The sequence below is a fragment of the Hippocampus zosterae genome, chromosome 21 (genome assembly GCF_025434085.1).
Source record: "Hippocampus zosterae strain Florida chromosome 21, ASM2543408v3, whole genome shotgun sequence".
In the NCBI taxonomy this organism is placed as follows: Eukaryota; Metazoa; Chordata; class Actinopteri; order Syngnathiformes; family Syngnathidae; genus Hippocampus; species Hippocampus zosterae.
The window spans coordinates 9467101-9489187 of record NC_067471.1 but is presented as its reverse complement, the minus strand read 5'-3'; the positions used below and the strand labels follow the sequence as shown (position 1 = coordinate 9489187).

Below are 22087 nucleotides of genomic sequence, written 5' to 3'. Positions count from 1 at the left end.
CCGGCGTGGGAATTGTAGTTCTTTTGTTTTAGCATCCCGGCTAAACTCCCAACTCTCCCTCTGGCCCGACTATTGCCGTCCAATCACCCCTGAAACGCGGCATGCAGAGCGAGCCACTCGTCGATGGAGGAGCGCCATGACGGAGGAGTTTGACGAAGATGTCGTGTTCGAGGTTCGTATCGCATATGTGTCACTTGTTAACCTCTGCTTTGTCATGCTGATGCAAGTAGACGCTTGCTGATAGCTTCGCTTGGGAAACTTAAAAATAGATGCATGTCGCTTTTTAAAAGTGCGAAATAAATTGCGACAATTTGCTGGCTTATGAGAAACGGCAAGTTTGGGGACGATCATTGATTGCAGTGGGTGGGGCGCGGAGGACCAGACAGACGCAACCAAGACGCCGGTTCTGATTAAAAACACGCGCACGGACACATTCTCAAATTTGGATTGCGACAAAATGAGCTCGGGGTGATTATGGAAGTGAGTATTATCTTATGAGCACGTATGTGATGGTAATTACACAGGTGCTCCCATGATGCATCTGTTAAATGTCCGGGGTGGTATAATACAATCATTAATAGAAGATGACTCAACAGGTCAGCATAAGATGGGAAGCACTCTCACCTCGGCGTTTGCTTTGCAGAACTCGCCGCTTTTCCGCTACCTGCACGATTTAGGACACACAGACTTCGAGACATGTCCTACGGCGGCGAGAGACCAAGACGGCGACCTGGCATCTGGGGATGTTCCCCGGAAAGCTCAGGCGAGTCCTGATCTGAAACGGGAATTTGAGACCTTGGGGAGAACAACTTTATTCCATGCTTTAATTTCACTCTTGCCTTCTTACCTACCTAAACACTTTTCTATCTTCCCTTCCACCCTTTTAAACATAATTTCCTTCCCAATCTTACTTTCCTCAGACCCAATTTATGCATCCTTACTTCCTTTGCTTAAACTTGCTTTAAGCAAAAACCTTCAATCTTTTTTTCTTCCAGCCAGCCTTTTGTTCTCTTTCAGAGCTGCTTTTTTATTTTGCACCCTTCCCTCTTTTTTCTTTTCCGGCGTCTCGTTCTTCACGGTACCCGTCAAAAAGAAGTAAATAACATACAAAGTGTGGAGCTTCCTTGGTACATATTATGAGCTGATCCAGCAAGCACCACTTATCGCTAAGCTATCGCATGTGGTGGGAGGAATGATGCCCTCGCATTTGTGGAACTTTCCACTTGTGTGACATTTCCTCTGTGCTGCTCAGGACAGGAAGTCTTTGGTCAGCGTGTCGCTTCCCGGATGTCAGATAAAGCCGGATTGAGTCGGGAATGTCACTCGACTTTCGCTTTTACTAAAATGTCTTGCATACCCCTTACGTCCCCTGCTTGGCAAAGACGACAATTTTGGGACTAATCCCTTAACGACGGCTGTATGGACGACGGGCGACGTTAAAGCCTGCTTAGTGTTTGCAAGCGGAACAAATGGCCACGTTTGTGAAAGGAATTCTTTGCACTTCTACTTCCGGCACTTACCCAATTGGTAATTCTTAAAAAAAGAAAAATGTTTATTTTTTTTTTAATGTGTGTAGGAGGGAGTCATGCAGACCTTGGCTGAACTTGTGTGGAAATGGAACCCACTTCAGAAGGTGTCCTCCTCTCACACACTGGAGCAGCAGCTGGTGAGTCCAACTTGCAAAAAAAAAAATAAAATCGGCAGACCTCCCTTGCCGGTCTGCCTTTTCCAATGTCCTCCCCGCGCTCGCTCACTCGCAGGACAGCACGCTGGGCGAGTACTCTGTGCGCTGCATCCTGGATCAGGACGTGCTGCTGCAGGAGGACGTGGAGCTGATTGAGCTGCTGGAGCCCGGCCTGCTGACGCTCCGCTCGTCGCCGGACCGTACCAGCGCCGCCGCACTGCCCCGACCCGCCGTCTTCGCCACACCCTCCGCGTGGTACACTAATGCCCTGCGTGGTCCAGTTTTCACATTTATTTTGATGGGGGATGAGCTTGGGGTGTACGGTAAAAAGACAAATAAAGACACCTGTGTCCACTTAGGGACTTGGCAGGTCTGATGGGCCTGGCGGCAGTTCTGCTGGGTCTGTGCTCGGCGTCCGGGGGCGCGTGGTCGCTGGCGGCCGCCCCCTTGGTCCTGGCCACGCTGTGCTGGGCGGCGGCCCTGTGGAGGCGGGGCAGTGCCCAGCGGGCCGTGCACGCCCGGGTCTCGCAGCTTCGCGCGCTGATCCACAACAGCAAGACGCTGACGGGGATGTCCCGCAAGGCTCTGCGACTGGTGCAGGAGACGGAGGTCATCTCGCGAGGATTCACCCTGTAAGGTTGCATGCAAACGGTGGCGTTGTCGTTTGTGTCCGACTGCTGCATGGGGGGTCCAAACCTGCATGGTTTAAGAGGAACGAGAGAAAAAAAATTCTTAGCATCTGGTGCCCGTTACATACGACCTAGTAATCGATGTGTCCTCGGTCTTGTGTGTGTGTGTGTGCGTATTTGATTTGTGTGTCCGCCTCTTACCAATTCGGGACGTCTCCACAGTTGTATTCCATTTCACTTGTCAAGTTTGCTCGACAGGGTGAGTGCGGCCGGCACCTTTAGCAGGGCGGGGCTGGGAGCGTTGGCACCCCGAGGCCAGCAGCTGATCGGACTCCGCAAGGCCCTCTACCGGGCTCTCCGCTCGGGCTTCAGAGCCTCGCGACGGGCCACCTGTCACATGCTCAAGGAATATCCCTTTGTAAAAAAAATAACTTTCTTCAACATTTCATGCATTCATTCGTTAGGCCCTGTGTATCTGAATAAGCTGCAGTCAGAGTACCCGTATTCAATTTTTACAGCATATTAGCAATATTACGCAAAAAGCTAGCAGAGCTAAGTCTGAAGAGAAACACTTATGCGAAAGGAAAAAAAAACGGTCTTAACAAAAGTTGTCGCGGTCCGTTGACACCGAATTTTTCCAAGTTGAGTTTTTGTTCCCCTTAACGCCTCCCAACATTCCCGCTGAGCTCGGAGGTGGACAACGTGACAAACTATGTGTCGGCGGTGCCTCTGAAGGAGCTGGGCCTGGGCCTGGGCCTTGAACACCTCGGCGATGAGCAGGCCCAGGAGTTGACTGACGACTACAGCTTGCCTGCCCTCAAGGTATCGCTGGAATTGGAATCTCAAAGCAAAATAATTACATTTTGGCCGATCGCTCATCGTTTGTCAAAACGTTCAAATGGTCTGCTCATTTTTGCGCCCGCAGTTGTTAAAAATGAGGTGCACTTTGAACGTGCAAAGTGAGTTGATCACACTTTGTATTCTTCCAGATGTTGTTCCAACTCTGGGTAGGGCAAAGCTCCGAGTGCTTCCGCCGATTAGCCCTTCTAATGTCACCTCGCCGACTGGAGGAGGAAGGGAAGGAAGGCCTCGTTCCTAAAGAAGGTTCCTCCACGCCGCCTCTTGCTGCACCGCTGCACCGCTCCATCGGCGGCGTGACCGAGCCTCTCCATCACGCGCTGGCCGCCTGCCTCGCGGAGGTGCGGCGGAGCTACGACTTCCACCGCCACTTCGAGACCCAGGCCAGGACGTCGGGTTCCGACCGCGGCGATCGGGTGCAAGAGAAGTGCAGGGAGCTCAACACCCTCCACACGTCCATCCGAAGTCTGCAGCTGCACCTCAAGGCCCTGCTGAGCGAGTAAGACGCACACCAACGCTCGGCGTACATCTCCAGGTTGACGGAGCCGAATGTCTCCCGTCAGGATGATTATCATGGAGGATGACCTGGAGAAGTTGATGGTGTCCAAGGAGCCCGGCGAGCTGACTCTGGAGGGCTACCGGGACCTGAGCGACAGGCTCAGTCAGCTGCGGCCGCACATGCAGGCCAGCGCCGGGTGCTGGGACGACACCGTCGTGCAGGTGGAGCGCATGCTGAGGCGGGCCAACGACTGTCCGGGTAGGGAAGAGTCGCATCGGCAAACTTTTGATCCTTGAGATCACGCGCGCCCACGCTTCCTCCTGCAGGTAACATTGAAGGTCCGGACCAGTGTGGGACGCCCATGTCCGAGATGCCTGATCCTCCTCCGTCCTATCCTTTGATCCTGGACAGAGATCCTGTTCCAGAAGAGCTGGTGAGCGCCGTCTTTGTTCCGCTCACTGTCCCAAGTGGGGGTTGAGGTCGACGTGTGATTGAACAGCTCCTGATGTTGTCACAAAAGTTGTGACAAGAATTTGAGCAATTTGTATGACCCGCTCTGACGAGTGGACTTCATCTCGGGTTCACTTTGACTCGAAATGATCAGGGGAGGACCACAAGCCAATTGTGTTATGTCTCTTTGCCTGAGCAAAATGACTCGAATGTGACAGGAATTTGAGGCCTACGTGTCGGAGTCGGACTCTGAAGACAAAGGAAAGGACTCCTGGTGCGACATGCTGACTCCGGAGGAGCGCGAACGTCAGCGCCGCGAGCGGGAAGAGTCCCGCCGCGTGCTGTCCGAGCTCAAGGCGGTGCTCGGCGTCCGCACGTCCGAGGGCGAGAGGATGAAGAGGAAGCAGATGCTGTTCAGCGACCGAGGTCTGAAATGTGTCGGCTCTGAATCTGCGTGCCGGCGGCAAAAATCCCAACGAGTGACTGATTCTTCCAAGCCGATTTGCATTTACTGTTGTTGCAGCTGCTTCCATTTGCTGTTCCGATGCCGCGACCGATCCGTCAGCCGCACCCGCCGCCTCAGCGGAAAGAGGCCACAAACTATCCGAGTTGGCGGCAGGAAACGAAGAGGGAGAGCGGGAAGGAAAAGAGCAGCGGCTGAGCCCTGACCCCTCCGAGTTCAGCTGCGGTTTGGAGGCAGAGGAGGAGGCGAGCGGATCCTCGGCGTGTGGCCCGGGAGCCGGCGGCGGCGCGTCAGAGTTGCATCAGTACGACGGCGAGGACAACCTGGACGGCTTGGACGGATTCCTCAATCCCGGAGTTCCCGCCGTCTCCATCATGGACAGACTGAAGGAGATCCACAGCTCCGAGTCGCTCAGCTTCAGCTCGGCCGTGGCCGCGCAGGTGGCGGCGCGATCGCACTCGCTGGTCAAGATGGAGGAACAGACTTTTGGAGATGAAGAGGACGAGGGCAGCGAAGAGGAGCACTGATTTCTTGAGCTTGTGCAAGTTACCGTTCATGATTGCTCAGGTAGCAGAGCCATTCGAATCCGTGAAGACTTCCCTCGCGTCAACACAAAATGAATACTTGTGGTTCCGGTCTTGTTTGGAGACTCAATTCTACAGCGGGATCGGTTTAGAATCACGTGGAACTCCTCCAATAAATCGCATCGGGCAAATCTTGGGCCAAAAACGTGCCGTAGTGTGTCTTGTTAACGTTTTGTTTCTTGAGTGATCTGGTCGGGTTCTCCGATTTCCAAAGCGTGACCTTGTTGCGCAGAGGAAGAGGAAGTGAGGAGGCTATTTTAACCATCAGCGCTTTAATTTCAGGAGGGAAGTCTGCGCATTCATCGTGACATCACCGATGTGCATGGACTAGTTCTCAAACTGCTTCCATTGCTTGCTCGGAATTGAACACACATACATAAAAGGAATCATTTCTCCAGAGTGAGGGACAGTCACCGATGAGTCTTTCCTCACCTCACTCCGCTCTGTCCTTCCTTGCCTCGCGGGTGAGGTGTACACACCTTGTGCTTTTTCCAGCCTGAAATAAAATGCGGTTCCAAAAAAGCATTTGGTGGATCGAGTTGTCATTCACAAAGCAGTTTGCTACTCATGTTTCCTGGACTGCAAAGACGGGGGGCCCCGAAGAACAGGTCTGGGGGGGATCACTTGATATGTGCCCCCCACCACCACACACACCCGTCAAAGGGCATGCCTGGCCTACAACAGCTGGACCTCCCAAACAAAGCAACCTCTGACTTTTTGTTCTATAGTCAGAAACCTGACAACGTAGATTTAAATGATTTTCACATTTAACAAATTTACAGGATGATTATGAGCACACAGCACAGCATTTCACAAAAAGGATATAGGGTAGACTGAACATTTATTTCAATTTCCTGACAGGTTTGTGATTTTCAAACACAACGCAAAAAGAACATCGGGCCACAAACCAATGACGTCGCACATTAATCATTTGTACGATTCTATTCAATTCAGTGCATTTTTTGCCATCGACGACTAGCTGGCCAGCCTCGAAAGCCAAAGTTCCGAATCGTCAAAATGACGAAGTTCCCTGAACGCATTCGGATGACGCAGTCACTTACCCCGAGTACCCACAATGCCCCGTGCTTACCTTAGCAGCAGCAAACTGTCATCGTCATGGCGGCGGTGCTCGCGGAGAAGCCTGCGGTGCAAAAACAGGTCCAGGAAGCCCAGATGAACGGCGAGACCGCGGATCGAGAGGGCGGCGACCCGGTGGAAGAGGCGGCCGCGAAGAAAAAGAAGAAAAAGAAAAAGAAGAACAAGTCGAGTGCAGCCGGTGAGACTGTCGCGATAAGGCTTAGCTTAGCAAATGCTACCTGTTGGTGGTGCTGCTGCGACAGTTTTATAACGTGCAAACCCGGAAACAATCAGAATCTGTCTTCAAAATAAAAGCATCTACACTGTTGGATTTGTTGTGCACGTTGGAATTCCAGTCAGAACACTGTAGAGAAACCACTGTCGCTCCTCTGTACACCGAGTATTGTGGATGCATTCTCGAAGATACAGCTTCGGAAACAAATTCAACAACGGAATGGTTTATTGTGGAAATTTAGCCGGAAGTACTCTGACCTGTTGAGTTGGACTTATCGGTTCTCCCCGTTCGCCATGCGGGTTCAGGATCACTTATGGAATTCAAGTCAGGCCTACCGAAGGACAAGGTGCACTCCCGCATCATCTGAAAAACAAATGCAAGCCTCCCAAATAATCAAATAGATTTTGCTACAAAGTTTATCCCACCGCTTGAACGACTTACATTTCCCTGAATCCTCACCAGGTTTTCCGGTTTTGTAATGGGGCGTTCAATTATGTCTAGCTTGCGTCACTTCCTTATTACTCCTTATACACAAAGCAGTTCAAATCAATAAATGGCCAAGTGTTAATTTGTGCACATCACTGTCCTGATGCAATTTGCCGACAGAGCAGGTTTCCACAAAGTATTTTCAAACCAGTTTGTGACTTGTTGCAGGTCCAGAGGGGGACAGTGTTGCTGAGGTGACGAAGGAGCTGGAGAAGCAAGTGATGGAGGGCAAAGAGGAGGAGGAGGAGGGCGAGGAAGGTGGGTGGGCCCCCACAAAACCACCCCAAAAAACTTGCCCTGTTTTCCTTTGTGCTTGTATTTTACAAAATACCCGTCGCCTTTCCAGATGTAGACGATGGCGAGAACCTGGCAGGGAAGAAGAAGAAAAAGAAAAAGAAGAAGAAAGGATGTAAATGACAAATGACCGGCGACTCATCCGGGAGGGTTTTGTCATAATTCTGTCCCCCCCCCCCCCCCCCCCTCACCAGCCAAAGGTCAGACCGATCCACCCTCTATTCCCATTTGCGAGCTGTATCCTGGTGGAGCCTTCCCCATCGGACAGGAGTGTGAATACCCCCCCTCGCAGGACGGGTAAGGGCCCTGTCAGGCTAGGACAATTTGCGTTTTTGTTTTTTTTTTGGTCTTAAAGCGCACGTGTGCGGCAGGCGCAGCGCGGCGTGGCGCAGCAGCAACGAAGAGAGGAGAGTGCTGGACAAAGCCAACGAGGAAGTATGGAATGACTTCAGGCAGGCGGCCGAGGCTCACAGGCAGGTTCGCCAGCACGTCAGAGGCTTCCTCAAACCTGGGATGACCATGATTGAAATATGGTGAGGCTGCACCCTGCCCCCCCCCCTTTCCGTCTCTCTCCCCATCAATGACGCCGTTTCTCCCGCCGCACGCCAGCGAGCGCCTGGAGGATTGCTCCCGCAAGCTAATCAAGGAGAACAAACTGCACGCCGGCCTGGCGTTCCCCACCGGCTGTTCGCTCAACCACTGCGCCGCCCACTACACTCCCAACGCCGGCGACCCCACCGTCCTGCAATACGACGACGTGTGCAAGATCGACTTCGGCACGCACATCAACGGTACGTGGAGCCGATGGCGTCTCCGCAACGGCGGTGACATGTTTGTTCGTGTCCGCAGGGCGAATCATTGACTGTGCCTTCACCGTCACCTTCAACCCAAAGTACAACAAGCTACTGGAAGCCGTCAGAGACGCCACCAACACTGGCATCAAAGTACGCCACGCGCAACGAATGTTTTGCGTCTTTTGAAGACACAAAAAAATCCACATTGGATATTTTTTTTTTCTTCCCCCAGAACGCCGGAATCGATGTGCGTCTGTGTGATGTCGGGGAAGCCATTCAGGAAGTGATGGAGTCCTATGAGGTGGAGCTGGATGGCAAAACATACCAAGGTAGCGCATATGTCGAGGGGTTCTACGCTCTCACTTCAATGTAAAATCACAGATCCCCCCCCCCCCCCGGTGTATTTTAACATTTACGATGCTTGCTTCCCTAGTCAAACCCATCCGAAACCTCAACGGCCATTCCATCGGTCAATACAGGATACACGCCGGTAAGACGGTGCCCATCGTCAAAGGAGGTGAAGCCACAAAAATGGAGGTGGGCTTCACAACAATTAACAATTAATTTTTTTTCCTTTGAATTCCCCGGTTAAGATTGCTGAACTTTTTTTTGTGGTTAGGAAGGCGAGGTGTACGCCATCGAGACGTTTGGCAGCACAGGCAAAGGCGTGGTCCATGACGACATGGAGTGCTCGCACTACATGAAGAACTTTGACGTGGGCCACGTGCCCATCAGGTCAGCTTTTTCTTGCTTTTTTTTTAAATGAAAGTACATTTGTTTGCGAGTGTGAAGCAAGAGTGAAAACTGACCTGGCTTCTTTGGCAGGCTGCCGCGGGCGAAGCACCTCCTGAACGTGATCAACGAGAACTTTGGCACGCTGGCGTTCTGCCGCCGCTGGCTGGACCGCCTGGGCGAGAGCAAGTACCTGATGGCCCTGAAGAACCTGTGCGACCTGGGCATCCTGGACCCCTACCCGCCGCTGTGCGACACCAAGGGCTGCTACACCGCGCAGTTCGAGCACACCATCCTGCTCAGGCCCACCTGCAAGGAGGTGGTCAGCCGCGGCGACGACTACTGAACGACGGCACGCGCCACCACCACCACCAACAACAACAACAGATGAAACGGCGAGGACATGCTTTTTGACTTTTCTATCACTTCTTCTCCTGGTTAAACAAGCAGGAAGGTTTCAGTTTGTCTCATTTCCCCAAGATGGAAGTCGGATCAAGTTACGTTCGCCACTACGTTGGCTGGCTGCATTCAGTACGTTTGGCTTCTGTCGCTAAGAGCAGGGAATGAATGCCTCGCTTCCCGTTTTCAACTGCCCTGAATGTTTTGGGTTTTTTTTCTAAGGGAAAATAAATAAATTGCTCATCTACGTCCGATTGCCCTGACATGCGCAAGCACTGACCAGCCGACAAGTTTTCGTAGAAAAGTGGAAAAATATTCTCCTTTTATTGAGGTAATTTTCTCTGGGGGGAGCTAAAAAAAAAAAGTGAGGTAACAATTTGCATAGTGCGACACACAAATGGAGTAGGAAAATCTCAAGAGTGTGCTCCATTCAGTACAATCAATCCCCATGTGCCGTGTAAAAAAAAAATGCAGGTGGTGTTGAGTCAGCAATTACTTTCCTCAGGTAAATTTGGCCTATAAAAATAAATCTCCATTTAAGAAAAAGGGGTGTGGGGGGGCACTTAACCTCATCTGTCAGAGATGGAACAAAAGTTACCTGCCATGATCCGACACATGAGGACTAAAAGTGAAGCTTTGTCCCGTGCTTTCGGGTCCTGCCAACGCCTGCCTGCATACAAACAAACTAAAAACAAAATGCAGTTAGCATGACTGAGCCTCCCCATCTACGACACGTTGCCTTTGTGTGCCATCCTCTCTCATCGCGGATTAAATGCACGTTGTAGAAGCTACATAGTCACTGCCGCATACGGAAAAAGTCCTTTCCAACCGACGCGCAGGCCTACGCGGGCCGGTCTTTGTCCTGAGTTAGCCTCTGCGTGTAGAAGAGGATGTAGGCTTGCGCTCTGCAAACCTCATCCACGGCGCACACATTCATCTTGGAGTCGTTGCAGTGAACCCAGAAACCTGCCGGGAGGGAAGTGGCGTACCATCATCCTAATTGCTCCCTCTTTTCATAATGTAAACTAAAGTTACAAGCTCACCTCCTGCCGAGTTGTAGCAGTAGGCGGTGTAGTGGCCCGAACCGAAGCCTTTGCCATGATGCATCACCACAGCAGACAGCTCGTAGAGGAAGCGCTTGGCGCGCGGCGAGCCCGGCGCGGCCGAGGGCTCGCCGCTGCAGTATGGCTCCATGTTGAGGACCTGGTCGAAGCTCACGTGGACGCCGATCTTCTCCCGGTGGTTGCGACCGGACCACCTGAGGATCACAAACATTTTCCTAAACCCTTACTATTCGACATTTTAACTGATGCCCCACGTCTCCCCCGCTTTAATTAATAAGAGGTCGGAAATGGGATCAAAAGTCTGCGGACTTGGGCCCCCTGACTCTGAAGCCAACACTCTCGAACTTTGGCTCAAGTCAAAGTCTTTGGCTTTTGACTCAGCAGGAGACTTTTGTTTTCTTTTAGTTTTGTGCTTTCCGCTGTCTGTTATTCAGGCATCGTTTGTTGCATAAATTTTTGCTGCACGTACAGCACTTTTTACACAGCTGGTGGTTTGAAAGTGCCACGGTGGTCCTACCTGAAGCGTTTGAGGTGCAGCCGCAGCACCTGAGGCAGCTTGCGGACCATCAGCTGTTTTTGTGCTTCGGTGAGGAGGACGGCTTTGGACGAGGAGTGCCTTCGCGTCGCTGCTGACCAAGAAGAGAGGCACATCAATGTGGCAAAATGTCTTGTTGGTTCAAGCGTATTTCCACGGGAGGACCAATGAGCGTTTGGAGCAGGAACTATGGTTCAGGGCTAGCCAAACCTGATGCGCAAGGAGCACATTTTTTTAGAATTATGATGAAATAGGATGGACGAGTTACGATGCAAATTTCTTTGTCGAAAAGGTAAAAAGTATAACCAATGCAAATAAAACCCTGACTGTAAATCAGTATCCACCTCCTTTTTTAATTCACATAAAACGGCAAGATTTTTAAAAAATGGGATAAATCCACGAACTGACTAAAAATAACGCAACAAATAAAAGCTATCGGAACCAACGGTGCGAAAGTGTGCCTTACGCACAGTTACAGTGGTCGCAGGCGTAGATGTTGCCCTCCAGCGCTTCGGTCTCGGTGAACTTGGCCAACATTTCGGTGAGGTGACAGGAGGCCTGCGTGGCCGACTCGCGGTTGCCGTTGCTGTGGTAGCGCTCGGGGAACTCCAGCGACAGGTCCCAGAAGGGCTCCACCGTGTTGGAGCAGTGCTCGCAGGCCACGCACGTCACCTGCCGGCAAAGACGGCGTGAAAAAGCGTCAGCCGCGACGAGCCTCCAAGTTGCAGGCGGAAAACGGCCGTTTGGAGACCAGGCTGTGCTTGCAGGCTTTTGCCCGTCACCTGGCTGAGGAGCTGGCCGTGAAAGATGGTGTTGACCACGCCGAGCACCTGCTTGATGAGGCGCTTCTGCATGTGCGGCACGTCGGCGCCGGGGGTGTGCGCGCCCGTGCTCTCCAGCTCCTGCTGCACCTTGTCCAACAGCTCGCACAGGAACTCCTGCGCGTCCTGCTGGGCGTAGCCGCGGAACGCCGGGATGAGCTGCCACACGGAGTGCAGCATGGCAAACGGCGACACCAGCGCCCACTTGCCCGACCACATGACCTGGAAGAGGGTGTGCAGCTCGTGGCACAGGGAGATGTGCTTGGAGCTGGGCTCTTTGGGCTGGATCAGCTCCATGCTGCGGCCCCGCGAGGAGGCGCCGCCGCTCAGGCCCGCCCCCGTCTGGGCCCCCCTCCTTTGGCCCGAGGGCTTGGCCGCCAGCTGGCCGTGCACGGCCGACGCCAGCAGCTCCAGGGCCTGCGTGAGATCCAGGCGCAAGAAGCACTCCCTGAAGATGTGCAGGTGGCTCAGCACCTGCAGGATGGAGTTCATGTAGCACGTGTTGCCCAGGTTGCGCAGGCCTGTCACGCCGGGGGTGACGGTGGGGCGCCGCTTGAAGGGCGAGCCGCCCTCTTTGGTGGCCTGCTTTGGCCGAGGCGAGGTTGGGCCGCCTAAGGATTTGTGTTGGCCGCTGGCAGATGAGTGACGCTTGGATTTGGCTTTGGATCGCGTCTTTCTTACGCTTTTCTTGCTCGTCGACACGACGGGAGTTAGAGAGCGGGGTGCGGACGATTTCCGCTTTCTGGGCGTTTTCGCGGCGGCGGCGGCCGAAGCCCTCCGACGCAAGCGGCGGCTCTTCCTCTGCGGGGCGTTCTCCAGCTGCTCCTGCAGTTGCCTCTTGAGGGTCCGCCGTCGTTCTCTGGCCTGCCGTTTCTGCGCCTCCTCCACTTCGCGCCGGCTCTCCTCTTCCTGTCTGGCCCGGCCACAGTCCGTCAGGCTGAACCAGAATCGGAAGACGCGGCCCATCAGTGCGCGGCGGCGGTGCCACAGGGCGGTAAACATGCGGTCCTCGTCCCGCAGTTGTAGCTCGCTGGCGCCGCAGGGTGTGGGGGCGTCGGCAGCCGAGCGCAGCGTGCGCCCGCTGCGGGTGGTGACCTCGTAGCGTTGGCTCTGAATGGCACTGAGGGTGCTGCGGAGAAGCTTGAGATCCCCCGTGGCGTTGTCGTTCAGGACGTAGTCGTCACACAGGTAGCAGAAGACGTAGAGTTCGTTGACCTCCATGGCCAGCGGGTGCCGCTGCTGCTTGAAGTGCTGCAGGGCGTGCTCCTCGATGTAGCGGCCGCACGCCACGTGAGCGCAGCCCAGGCAGGCCCAGATGGACTCGCTGGTGTTGCAGTCCACGCAGTGCCACTTCTGCGGGTTGAGGATGGAGTGGTCCGGCGCCAGCCGGAGACGCCCCACGTGCTTGCAACGGTCCATCGCGGCGGCGTTGCGCCGCTCCCTCCCTCGCTCAAACCTGTCGCATGCCGCCGGTCACACTGGCTTCATATCACCCCGGCGACGAGAAAGGGTCACCTTCCAAGGGCATGTTGATGTCTGCGGAGGGCGGGAATTACCTTAACAAGACCTGCTTAGGAGAAACTGTCCAACAACTAAGAATTGTCTGCCGTTGATCCAGCCTCCTCCCACGACTGGGGACTCTGAAAAAAGGAAATGAAGATGAATGCTCGTTTGTTTACTTGTGTGATTGACTGGCGACCAATCCAGGGTGCGCCCCAACTCACACACAACCCTAATGAGGACAAGAAAACCAAAAGGAGAAGGACCGACTCATCATCGCCACACAACAAATGCACCTCGTCTTGGGCAAATGACGCAGACTGACGAGTGGCAACAAGTTGGAAAACAACTGCAACCAAGTTGGGATGCGAGCCACTCAACAATTTGGCGCCTACGACGATACAAGATGGCAGTTTTCTTTTCAATCTAATACAAATTCGGCCTGTCGCTCAGCTACAAAATAAGAACAAGTGGCGTGGGCAAAACTCAGGGGAAATAAACAGCTTGCGCGGACTTGACACAGCACTAAACAAACTCTCGAATTAAGCGTAAAGACAACAAAAACGAATGAAATTATGATCATGTCGAACAGTGTCACACACAAGGAGAATGTTGACGTCCACGTGGTTGTCACAGTTTGTCACATTAAGTCAAACTAGTGAGCATGCTAGGCTAACTTGAGCCGGGCTAGCTGCCGTTCATGCCGACAAATAGTGTCGGCTCCGGGCCCAACATTAACGGCGCTCCGTAGAACCAGAGCTGGGTTAGTCGGCGAACATGTCGGAATAACGTGCGAAAGGAAACATACCGCGCTTCCCTTGTACTTGAGAACACTCACTACTGCGCTTTTATTACTCCACTGAGGGTCGCCATCTTGTCAGTAACTGTCGCGTGGTTGAGGGCAAGCGGGTGCACGAGAACCCACCACTTCTGATTCTTAATTTTACCATATCTATCATTACTTTTGTTTTGATGCAACAGTCGGACAAAAATGAACATAAATGAGTAAAAAAGAACGACACATAAACACAGATGGACCAAATGTGATCATTTCTCCTTGATTTTGACGCCGAATACTTTGCAGTAACATGTTTGAGCTCCATATTCAAATACGTATAATCAAATCAATTTTCAAGTGGAAATTAAGAATATAATCACACATTCTTGTGTTATTTTAAAGTGTTTTGGATTTCCTCGATTTCAGTACGGGTATACAGTAATTACACAACCGTGACGTCGAGGCTTCCGTAGCCAAGCACCGCGTGACCAGTCAACGCGGAAGTCAAGGGCCGCTGTAAACATTCATGTTGCGGGCTTCCTTAAGCCTTTGTTTTCATTAGAACAACGCATCGGAGCTTCTTCTGGCGTCGCGACTGCACTGTGTGCCGCGCGACTTGAAGGCCCGTCGTCCAGATTTGGAAGGCGAAAATGTCGCGATTGTGGATCAAGTGTTTCCTCACCTGCGTCACTATCGCGAGCAGCCAGACGGGCCACAACGGAGTTTTTGCCAAATCGTATCGCAAACCGAACATCCTTCTGATCCTCACCGACGACTTGGACGTCGCCATGGGGGGCATGGTGAGGTCCTAATTCAGGTCCTTTTCTCTACGAATAAATAATTAGAAAACATCTTGGTAGTTTGTAAGTGGGAACCCGAAGAGGAATAAAGCCTGCGTACTTAATCACTAATATGAGTATCCCAGGTCTTCATAATAATCGCACACCACAGGGCAAAAAAGTGAGGAAACACGACAGTATATCATTTTAACTAATTTAATTGGAGAGATGAAGCGAAAGAACGGCTTGTTGGTGTAATAATGTGTTTTAACCCAACACTATACTTTCAAAAAAAGAGTCCAAAATACATACCAATGACGGTCATGTAATCATGCGTGAGCATTGTCTGTGCAGACATGATTTACTCTGACAAGGCAGGGGAAGCCAACTAACTCCTCACCATCACTCACTCACATGCCAGCGAGATGAGTTCACTTGCCACAGAGTCACTGCTTCACCTCTGTCGCTTCACAAATAAACTTTCAGCCAGATTTCCCGTTTCTCCTCAGACTCCACTCAGCAAGACAAAGCAACTCATCGGTGATGCAGGCATCTCGTTCACAAACGCAGTAAGAGCTCGTCATGACTTACAAAATGGCGAGGTGGTTTCCACGTGTACTCACCCACACACTTCCTCTGCGCCGCTAGTTTGTAGCCAGTCCGCTGTGCTGCCCCAGCCGCGCCAGCATCCTGACGGGCAAATACCCGCACAACCACCACGTCACCAACAACACGCTGGAGGGCAACTGCAGCAGCGGGGCTTGGCAGAAGAGTCAGGAGGCGCACACCTTCCCGGCTCTGCTCAAGAATCTGGCCGGCTACCAGACCTTTTTCGCCGGCAAGTACCTCAACCAGGTGAGCCCCCCCACCCCCCAGCCTTCCAATGTCGTAAGCATGAATTCGCACGCCGATGCTTTGTGTCACAGTACGGCCACACGAAGGCTGGCGGCGTGGAGCACGTTCCTCTCGGCTGGAGCTACTGGATCGGACTGGTGAGAAAATCTGCGGAGAAGGCTTCACACAAATATTGCCATTAGAAAACAAGTGGATGCAAATTCCCCGCGGGATTGCACTCAAAAGCCCAACATCGCTGAACTGTCGGCGAGTTTTCTAACGACTACTGTCATGTTCTTTGGCCCCCAGGAGAAGAATTCAAAGTACTACAATTACACGCTGTCGGTGAACGGCAAGGCTCAGAAACACGGGGCGGACTACAGCAAAGATTACCTGACTGACGTGCTGGTAAAAAAAAAACAACAACAAGATGACATCATTCCTTCCAAGGCCCTGACTAATACGGATGTTTTTTCAAAACTTATTTTTGTGTATAAAAATTGCGAACTTTGATATTTTGTCATTTTTAATTCATTTATGTTACGGAATAAGTCTAATTTTAAAAAATGGCCCTCTTTTTTTTAAATTTTGAAAGAGTGTTTTAAATACTGCTTGATGACGAGGTGTAAAATGTGACGCGTGTGTGTTGCAGGCCAACATGTCACTGAACTTCCTACAGTACAAATCTAGCTATGAGCCCTTTTTCATGATGGTGTCCACGCCAGCCCCCCACTCACCTTGGACCTCGGCCCCTCAGTATCGGGACCGCTTCAACGGCACCAAGGCGCCCAGAGATCCCAACTTCAACGTCCACGGCAAGGTCGGTTGGAGTCGGCGGGCGACGTCTCGCGAACGCACGTAAAACGATGTCGTTGTCGTGTGCGCCGCAGGACAAACACTGGCTGATCCGACAGGCGCGGACTCCCATGAGCAACTCGTCGGTTGGCTTCCTCGACGACGCCTTCAAGAAGCGGTCCGCCTTCAACGCCGCCTTCGCCCCCCCCCGCATGGCGGCCAGGGGACACGTGTGTAACGCTGCGCTGTGGGTGCAGATGGCGGACATTGCTGTCGGTGGACGACCTGGTAGAGAAGATCGTCGGCAGCTTGAAGGCCAGAGGAGAATTAGACAACACCTACATCTTCTTCACTTCGGATAACGGATACCACATGGGTAACAGACACTCGGAGGCCGAACTAAACGTGGCTTTTTTAAAGTCAGACGATCCACCTCGAAGACTCCTGCCCATTTGCTGCAGCGTGGATGTCATGCGGGCGTTTGTCGCACGTGCTTACCCGCAGGTCAGTTTTCTCTCCCCCTGGACAAGCGGCAGCTGTACGAGTTCGACATCCGCGTTCCTCTCCTGGTGCGAGGACCAAACATCAAAGCCGGCCAGACCAGCCAGGTGACTCGCTCACGGCATCTTATTTCGACCAGGGGGGAGGGGGGGGGGGGTCACGTTACACTTTTGCGCTGGCAATATTTGCTCTTTGACAGTTTCTGGTGGCCAACGTGGACCTGGGCCCAACCATCCTGGACCTGGTGGGACTCGACGTCAGCAAGACACAGATGGACGGCAGCTCCTTCCGGGCCGTGCTAGTGAGCCGCCGCCGCCACCGCCGCCGCGTTCTTCGCCCTAAAGGTGGAGGACGAGAACGCTGTCAATGTCCATGTCGTGTGGCTTTCAGGAGGGCAAAGCCAACAGCAGCTCTTGGAGGAGCGACATCCTGGTAGAGTACGAAGGAGAAGGAAGCAATGTTTCCGACCCCGCCTGCCCTCTGCTGGGCCCCGGAGTGTCCGTAAGAACTAAGAACAGTCATTGTTTGTTTGGGGTGACGTTTTTTTTCACGGCACAAAATAAACATGAAAGTCAAGGCACCACCGTTGGCTTTTGACATGAGCATTTGTACTTTTACTCCATTTGACTTGTCCCCCCCCCCCCCCTCGCCCACCCGTCTTTAGGAGTGCTTCCCAGACTGCGTGTGCGAGGACTCTTACAACAACACGTACGCCTGCGTGCGCACCGTGGCGCCCTCAGCCAACCTGCAGTACTGCGAGTTTGACGATAACGAGGTAGCGACGTGGGTTTTTTTCCCCCCCCTCCTAGTTTTCCACGGCGTGACAATCTGGCGCTTGGTGGCAGGTGTTTGTGGAGGTCTACAACCTGACAGCGGACCCCTTCCAGCTTAGCAACATCGCCAAATCCATCGACCAGGAGGTCCTGGAGAAAATGAACCATCGGCTCATGATGCTGCAGTCGTGCGCGGGGCAAGCGTGCCGCACGCCCGGCGTCTACGACAATAGGTGCCTTTCCAAAACTTAACTATCTTTAAACTAGTAAATTTCAGTTATGTTGAACTCGTCCACACAAAGAATAATTGAAAAAAAAAAACTATTTTGCGACTCACCTGTTCCGTTTTCTCATCAGCTTCAAATTTGAGCCCCGTCGGATGTTTGCCAGCCACACGTGGAAGTTGAGCACACTGCGACAGAAGATGAAGTGAAAACGATGACACCACAAACTGAGGACTCCCCCCCTCTTGTTGCCTTGCTTTCCTAGATGAAGGGATATCGTTGACACGCACAGGCTAAAAAAACAAAACAAAAAAGAGCTGCATTAGCATCGATGTGGAGTCTAACTGTGCGTTTGACATCTGCTTTTTTATTTTTTTTGTGACACACAAAAGTAATCTAAACGTCATACTTACAGTACAGCTCAGGATGTCCGATAACATCCTCCTGGACACGGTCTTGTTCACCATACACACATTCATATAGACTCTAGAGTAGGTTTGTTGCATTGTCACTTTTTCACTGTGAAAGAATCCAAAGTGTTTGAATGGATATTTTTGCTCTCGTTTTGCTGCATATTGTTCTTGTTAAAAGTTTGATTTTGGAAGACTGAAAGGGATGCATTTTGGGGTAGGGCTTCTCCAAGTTTTGGGGGTCCAGTCGGTGAAGGGCCTCATCATCATCGTTACGCCAATTAAACACAACCCATAAAGATTACTGATGCGCGACAAAAAAGTTACGATGACCAATTCACTCTTTTTTTTAAACAAAAATGTTTCAAAATAAGAGTAAAGAAGATGAAAAAAGAAAAACCAAGTAAACTTTCCCCAACTGTGAAAAGATGCGAGGAAACTGTACCGTTGCCACCGATGACTTGGAACGTCGGCAGACAAAACCTCGTCTCGAAAATTGTATTTTGTGTTCAGAGATTTTGCTTATCTCGGTTTTGTGCAAATAAAATATATTTAATCTATCAAGACGTCACGTGGTTTATTGTTTCAGTAAAATAAATCAAAAGAAAACTTTGATGTCCCATCTCAGGTCTGAAAATTAGAAACAGCTTCACGTTAGACATGAGTAGTACACATTTTTCACCATGTGGTGGCGCTCCGGAACACTGACAAATACAAGTACACGCAACAGAAGCTCACTGCCGCGGAGATGGCCTGAACGCTTTTGTCATCAAAGATACGAGTACGTACCAATAAAAAGCGATGGCTCAAGAATCCCCCATCAGAAGGCAACTAGTGTTAAATGGACTTTCCACAGTGATGCTTAGAACACGGAACCAACCTGCATCCTCCACGGAAGTTTGTTTCCGGTTTTTTTTTAAGGTTATTTCTCTTCCAGTCCGAAATGAGTTGGCGTGTCAACGGCGTCGCCATCACGAGTCGAGGGTGACGACGGGCAGGAAGGGCAAGTCGGTGTTCCCCAGGAAGGTGCGTCCGCCGTGCTGGAACACGTCGCTGATGGCCCACGTCAGGCGTCCCTCAGGGTCGTGCATGGAGCCCACCGGACGTCCGTCCGCGTCCAGCTCCAGAACGAGAGCGTAGCGCGGCAGCAGGACCTCGTACCAGCTCAGCGGGACCACCTGAAAAGGACGACACCAAAATATCCTGACGCGCTGGTCATCTGGTGAGCCCGTCACACCTCAGACGGTGGGGGGTTCCAATGTGAGATTTCCCAAATGCTCTTCTCCCAGCAAGAGAATTTGAACGCAAAGGACGCGCACCTACCTTGGCCAGGAAGCGTTTGACGGAGGGGTACGGCGCTAAGGCGTCCAGGAAGGGAGGCAGGAAGGAGCGCAACCGCGGCGTAGTGATGCCCACCAGGAAGGTTCCGCGCCTGCTCGCGCGGATGTTGTCCGGGTAACCGATCATGTTGTCCAGCACCGTCTCGGCCGTGCCCGCCTTCGGACCTCGCAACCAGTACCTGAGATTGCAGGGGGAGCGCGCGCACAAACACACCAACAACTTAATTGACACCGCGCGGGCCTGCGAGTTGAGCGCGCAGCCTACTTGAGTATGCGCGCGACGCTGGTCTCGGCCAGGAGGAGGAATCGACCGTTGGGGTCCAGCGCCAGGCCGTTGGCCATGTAGAGGGAGTCCAGCAGGACGCTCACTCGGCCCGTCTCGGGCTCGTAGGACAGAAGGCGACCGAGGCGGTTCAGCTCCATCACCTTAAGGATAAATGAGGACAACATAAATAATAATTCAATGAAAAGTGATTAAATCAAGTCAGGCCAAGGAGGATGTACTCAAGCCTCCAAGAGTACTTGATACCTTAAAATATGGCCGTTTCTGCTCAGGTACCTGGCCCACCCTAATTAATGCCATTGTTAGCAAGTTGTAAAGGAGCCTCATGTAAAAGGATATTTTCCTCAATCTTTTTTTTTTTTCTTATTATTTGTGCGTTTTGCGGTTGATGTCTCACCTCCAGCTTAACATGTCTGCGTCCCCAGCGACTGGAGGAGTCGGTGAAGTAGATGATCCCCGTTTGGGAAGAGATTTCCAGGCCATTCAGGAAGGCGAAGGGGACGCCGTCAGCGCCTGCAGACAAAGAAATAAAAACAAAACAAAAAGTCACGTCAGCTAACTTCCTCAATACATACAAAGACGTTATTGCGCGTCGACCTTGCGAGTTGGCCACCAGCAGCGTCTTGCGTCCGCTGCGCGGGTCCACGCTGTACAGTCCCAAGTAGGCGTCGGCCACAATCAGGTTGCCGTGGCGATCCAGACGCACGCCGTGAGGACGGCCGCACGCCGGCTCAAAATGTGTGCCGCTGCCTACGCGCAAACACGTTTGGGGGGGGGGGGGGGGTCACCTGCGGGCCGGTGTTCGCCGGCGACCAAAAGGACGAGGCCACCGACCGCATTCAGGCAAGTCGCGCCCCATTTGTGTGATGAAGGTCAGACTGTCGTCCGGTCCGATTCGCCACAGCTTCCCGTCCACCGTCCCTGTGTACACGTTCCCTGAACAAAAACACACAAAGGTACATTGGACTTAGTCAGTACAGGTCTGGGAGGGCAAACAAGAAGATAAAGACAAAGGGGTGCAAAGGTTTCTCGCTTACCCTCTTTGTCAGCATCAAAGGATTCTGGACCGTGTAATTTCCCCTCAAAGAGTCGATGGCCTTTCTGCAAGCGCGTATTGGCGGCCAGCGGACCTTCAAGGGCTGGGGGAGGACCTGGAAGCCTGTTGCACCACATCGCTGTGTCTAAGATGTGCGTGGGGGAGTGTGGACCCAGACAGGTGAGGGCTGAAGGATCGTGCGCGTACTTACACGTGCGGCTTGGGGTCGATGGGTGAAGGCAGCAGGTACAGGCCTACGGCGAGCGCCAACATAACCACGCACACTGAACGTCCACGCCACCTGACCAAGGAGCAATCACGGCCACCAGGTTTACAGTCTCACATAAAACTGCTTTCAGCAAGCGTGTTACGAGTATTTCCTATGTGTTGTGTTATTTCTGTTACTTTGACTTCAAAATGGCGCCGCGAGATTGGCTGCCTTTCCAGCAGCTCCTATACAGTATTTTGTTCTTCTACTTCTTCCTTTCATAACTTTGCTGCTGTGAATTGGGAATTTCTCCATTGCGAGACTAATAAACGTTTTCTTATCTTATCTGAAATGTTACAACAGAGTCTAATCGAGCCTCCGACATGTTTGCCGCGCAATAGGAATTTAAATTATCATCTGAGCCTTAATACCACACACACACAATACGACTCATTGTTGTCCAAACTCGGTCCTCGGTCCCAATATTATCCTAAAAGTAATTAGTTATAGTTAAATTGTCATAAAACGATAAATTACGAGTAGAATATTGATCAAATTCAATTCGCATTGTTGGGCGAAGCCAATTGGTCGACCAACTTTGTTCTGCTTGGCGACATAATTCTTCGCGCCATTGAAAAAGAATTTAACAATACAATACAATACATGCCGATTTATAGAGCGATACGAAACGTAAACAACACAGTGTTGTCAACAGTCTTTTGACGAAACATGCCGACCGTTTTGAACGAGACAAACGACGATAAAAAACGTGAAAACTTACATTACTGGCAAATGTTTGTACTGTTACACTCTTGAAATGAAAAGAGCGTCAGATGGCATCAAGTCAGAATATTTGTACAAGGCACGTATCCGCATATGACCTTCATAATAAAGTGTTCTTTTTCAACATGATCAAATACATATACGAGAGTCGTGTGCTTATTAGTGTAATTATGTATATATAATTTATATACAGATATTACTTCCGCTAAATACATAACAAAGACCATAATCTTTTTCTT

The 22087-nt window shown here is 51.8% G+C and overlaps 5 protein-coding genes and 2 long non-coding RNA genes across 11 annotated transcripts; 3 read left to right on the top strand and 4 right to left on the bottom strand.

Annotated features, from left to right (window-relative positions):
• The first annotated feature begins 2 nt into the window (after nt 1-2).
• Nucleotides 3-5692, top strand: vezt (vezatin, adherens junctions transmembrane protein). 2 transcript variants are annotated; one of them, XM_052055696.1, is made up of 12 exons: nt 3-172; nt 644-763; nt 1577-1666; nt 1761-1939; nt 2044-2316; nt 2572-2723; nt 2990-3135; nt 3303-3670; nt 3735-3928; nt 3997-4103; nt 4339-4546; nt 4644-5692. In XM_052055696.1, the coding sequence occupies exons 1-12, from the start codon at nt 137-139 to the stop codon at nt 5108-5110; spliced, it is 2340 nt and encodes a 779-aa protein (XP_051911656.1). In that variant the 5' UTR covers nt 3-136; the 3' UTR covers nt 5111-5692. The 2 variants fall into 2 exon arrangements, with proteins under 2 accessions (XP_051911656.1, XP_051911655.1); XM_052055695.1 differs by having other exon boundaries at nt 2560-2723.
• LOC127593942 (uncharacterized) lies at nt 1961-2720 on the bottom strand. The gene is made up of 2 exons (XR_007960555.1): nt 2590-2720; nt 1961-2380 (listed from the first exon to the last, which is right to left on the bottom strand). It is a non-coding gene; the product is annotated as an uncharacterized LOC127593942 (long non-coding RNA).
• Nucleotides 5693-6240: 548 nt separating the features above from the next.
• On the top strand, nt 6241-9431 carry metap2a (methionyl aminopeptidase 2a). 2 transcript variants are annotated; one of them, XM_052055703.1, is made up of 11 exons: nt 6241-6443; nt 7134-7223; nt 7312-7374; nt 7454-7556; nt 7637-7792; nt 7869-8050; nt 8109-8203; nt 8286-8382; nt 8487-8590; nt 8673-8788; nt 8879-9431. In XM_052055703.1, exons 1-11 carry the CDS (start codon nt 6284-6286, stop codon nt 9129-9131), a joined length of 1419 nt encoding a protein of 472 aa, XP_051911663.1. In that variant the 5' UTR covers nt 6241-6283; the 3' UTR covers nt 9132-9431. The 2 variants fall into 2 exon arrangements, with proteins under 2 accessions (XP_051911663.1, XP_051911662.1); XM_052055702.1 differs by having other exon boundaries at nt 7631-7792.
• LOC127593941 (uncharacterized) lies at nt 6349-7220 on the bottom strand. Its single transcript, XR_007960554.1, has 2 exons — nt 7114-7220; nt 6349-6842 (listed from the first exon to the last, which is right to left on the bottom strand). It is a non-coding gene; the product is annotated as an uncharacterized LOC127593941 (long non-coding RNA).
• A 44-nt stretch (nt 9432-9475) lies between the features above and the next one.
• On the bottom strand, nt 9476-15432 carry usp44 (ubiquitin specific peptidase 44). 3 transcript variants are annotated; one of them, XM_052055700.1, is made up of 6 exons: nt 15285-15432; nt 11566-13140; nt 11254-11455; nt 10766-10877; nt 10228-10442; nt 9476-10150 (listed from the first exon to the last, which is right to left on the bottom strand). In XM_052055700.1, the coding sequence occupies exons 2-6, from the start codon at nt 13021-13023 to the stop codon at nt 10026-10028; spliced, it is 2112 nt and encodes a 703-aa protein (XP_051911660.1). In that variant the 5' UTR covers nt 13024-13140; nt 15285-15432; the 3' UTR covers nt 9476-10025. The 3 variants fall into 3 exon arrangements, with proteins under 3 accessions (XP_051911660.1, XP_051911657.1, XP_051911658.1); XM_052055697.1 differs by lacking the exon at nt 15285-15432 and adding an exon at nt 13913-14245 and having other exon boundaries at nt 11566-13244; XM_052055698.1 differs by lacking the exon at nt 15285-15432 and adding an exon at nt 13913-14245.
• On the top strand, nt 14368-18758 carry gnsa (glucosamine (N-acetyl)-6-sulfatase a). The gene is made up of 14 exons (XM_052055701.1): nt 14368-14682; nt 15171-15230; nt 15310-15516; nt 15588-15653; nt 15805-15903; nt 16148-16315; nt 16386-16468; nt 16548-16666; nt 16795-16898; nt 16991-17092; nt 17182-17292; nt 17456-17566; nt 17637-17797; nt 17922-18758. Exons 1-14 carry the CDS (start codon nt 14533-14535, stop codon nt 17995-17997), a joined length of 1617 nt encoding a protein of 538 aa, XP_051911661.1. The 5' UTR covers nt 14368-14532; the 3' UTR covers nt 17998-18758.
• zgc:194209 (uncharacterized protein LOC570908 homolog) lies at nt 18750-21966 on the bottom strand. The gene is made up of 9 exons (XM_052055707.1): nt 21847-21966; nt 21069-21158; nt 20859-20980; nt 20656-20757; nt 20419-20571; nt 20219-20334; nt 19804-19964; nt 19522-19717; nt 18750-19376 (listed from the first exon to the last, which is right to left on the bottom strand). Coding segments are annotated over exons 1-9 (1149 nt in total). The 5' UTR covers nt 21849-21966; the 3' UTR covers nt 18750-19169.
• Between the last annotated feature and the right edge of the window lie 121 nt (nt 21967-22087).

Excerpts from the sequence above, each read along its gene's own strand:
- vezt (XM_052055695.1), top strand. The coding sequence starts at position 137 with ATGACGGAGGAGTTTGACGAAGATGTCGTGTTCGAG. Across the intron at positions 1,667-1,760 it reads ACACACTGGAGCAGCAGCTG|GACAGCACGCTGGGCGAGTA; the intron begins GTGAGTCCAACT and ends GCTCACTCGCAG. Across the intron at positions 2,724-2,989 it reads CTGTCACATGCTCAAGGAAT|TCCCGCTGAGCTCGGAGGTG; the intron begins ATCCCTTTGTAA and ends GCCTCCCAACAT.
- metap2a (XM_052055702.1), top strand. The coding sequence starts at position 6,284 with ATGGCGGCGGTGCTCGCGGAGAAGCCTGCGGTGCAAAAACAGGTCCAG. Across the intron at positions 7,557-7,630 it reads TACCCCCCCTCGCAGGACGG|GCGCAGCGCGGCGTGGCGCA; the intron begins GTAAGGGCCCTG and ends CGTGTGCGGCAG. Across the intron at positions 8,591-8,672 it reads GTGAAGCCACAAAAATGGAG|GAAGGCGAGGTGTACGCCAT; the intron begins GTGGGCTTCACA and ends TTTTGTGGTTAG.
- usp44 (XM_052055700.1), bottom strand. The coding sequence starts at position 13,023 with ATGGACCGTTGCAAGCACGTGGGGCGTCTCCGGCTGGCGCCGGACCAC. Across the intron at positions 11,456-11,565 it reads ACGGCCAGCTCCTCAGCCAG|GTGACGTGCGTGGCCTGCGA; the intron begins GTGACGGGCAAA and ends CTTTGCCGGCAG. Across the intron at positions 10,443-10,765 it reads CTGCACCTCAAACGCTTCAG|GTGGTCCGGTCGCAACCACC; the intron begins GTAGGACCACCG and ends TGTGATCCTCAG.
- gnsa (XM_052055701.1), top strand. The coding sequence starts at position 14,533 with ATGTCGCGATTGTGGATCAAGTGTTTCCTCACCTGCGTCACTATCGCG. Across the intron at positions 16,667-16,794 it reads GGATAACGGATACCACATGG|GTCAGTTTTCTCTCCCCCTG; the intron begins GTAACAGACACT and ends GCTTACCCGCAG. Across the intron at positions 17,293-17,455 it reads TGCTGGGCCCCGGAGTGTCC|GAGTGCTTCCCAGACTGCGT; the intron begins GTAAGAACTAAG and ends ACCCGTCTTTAG.
- zgc:194209 (XM_052055707.1), bottom strand. Across the intron at positions 19,965-20,218 it reads GCAGACATGTTAAGCTGGAG|GTGATGGAGCTGAACCGCCT; the intron begins GTGAGACATCAA and ends TTTATCCTTAAG. Across the intron at positions 19,718-19,803 it reads AGCGTCGCGCGCATACTCAA|GTACTGGTTGCGAGGTCCGA; the intron begins GTAGGCTGCGCG and ends CTGCAATCTCAG.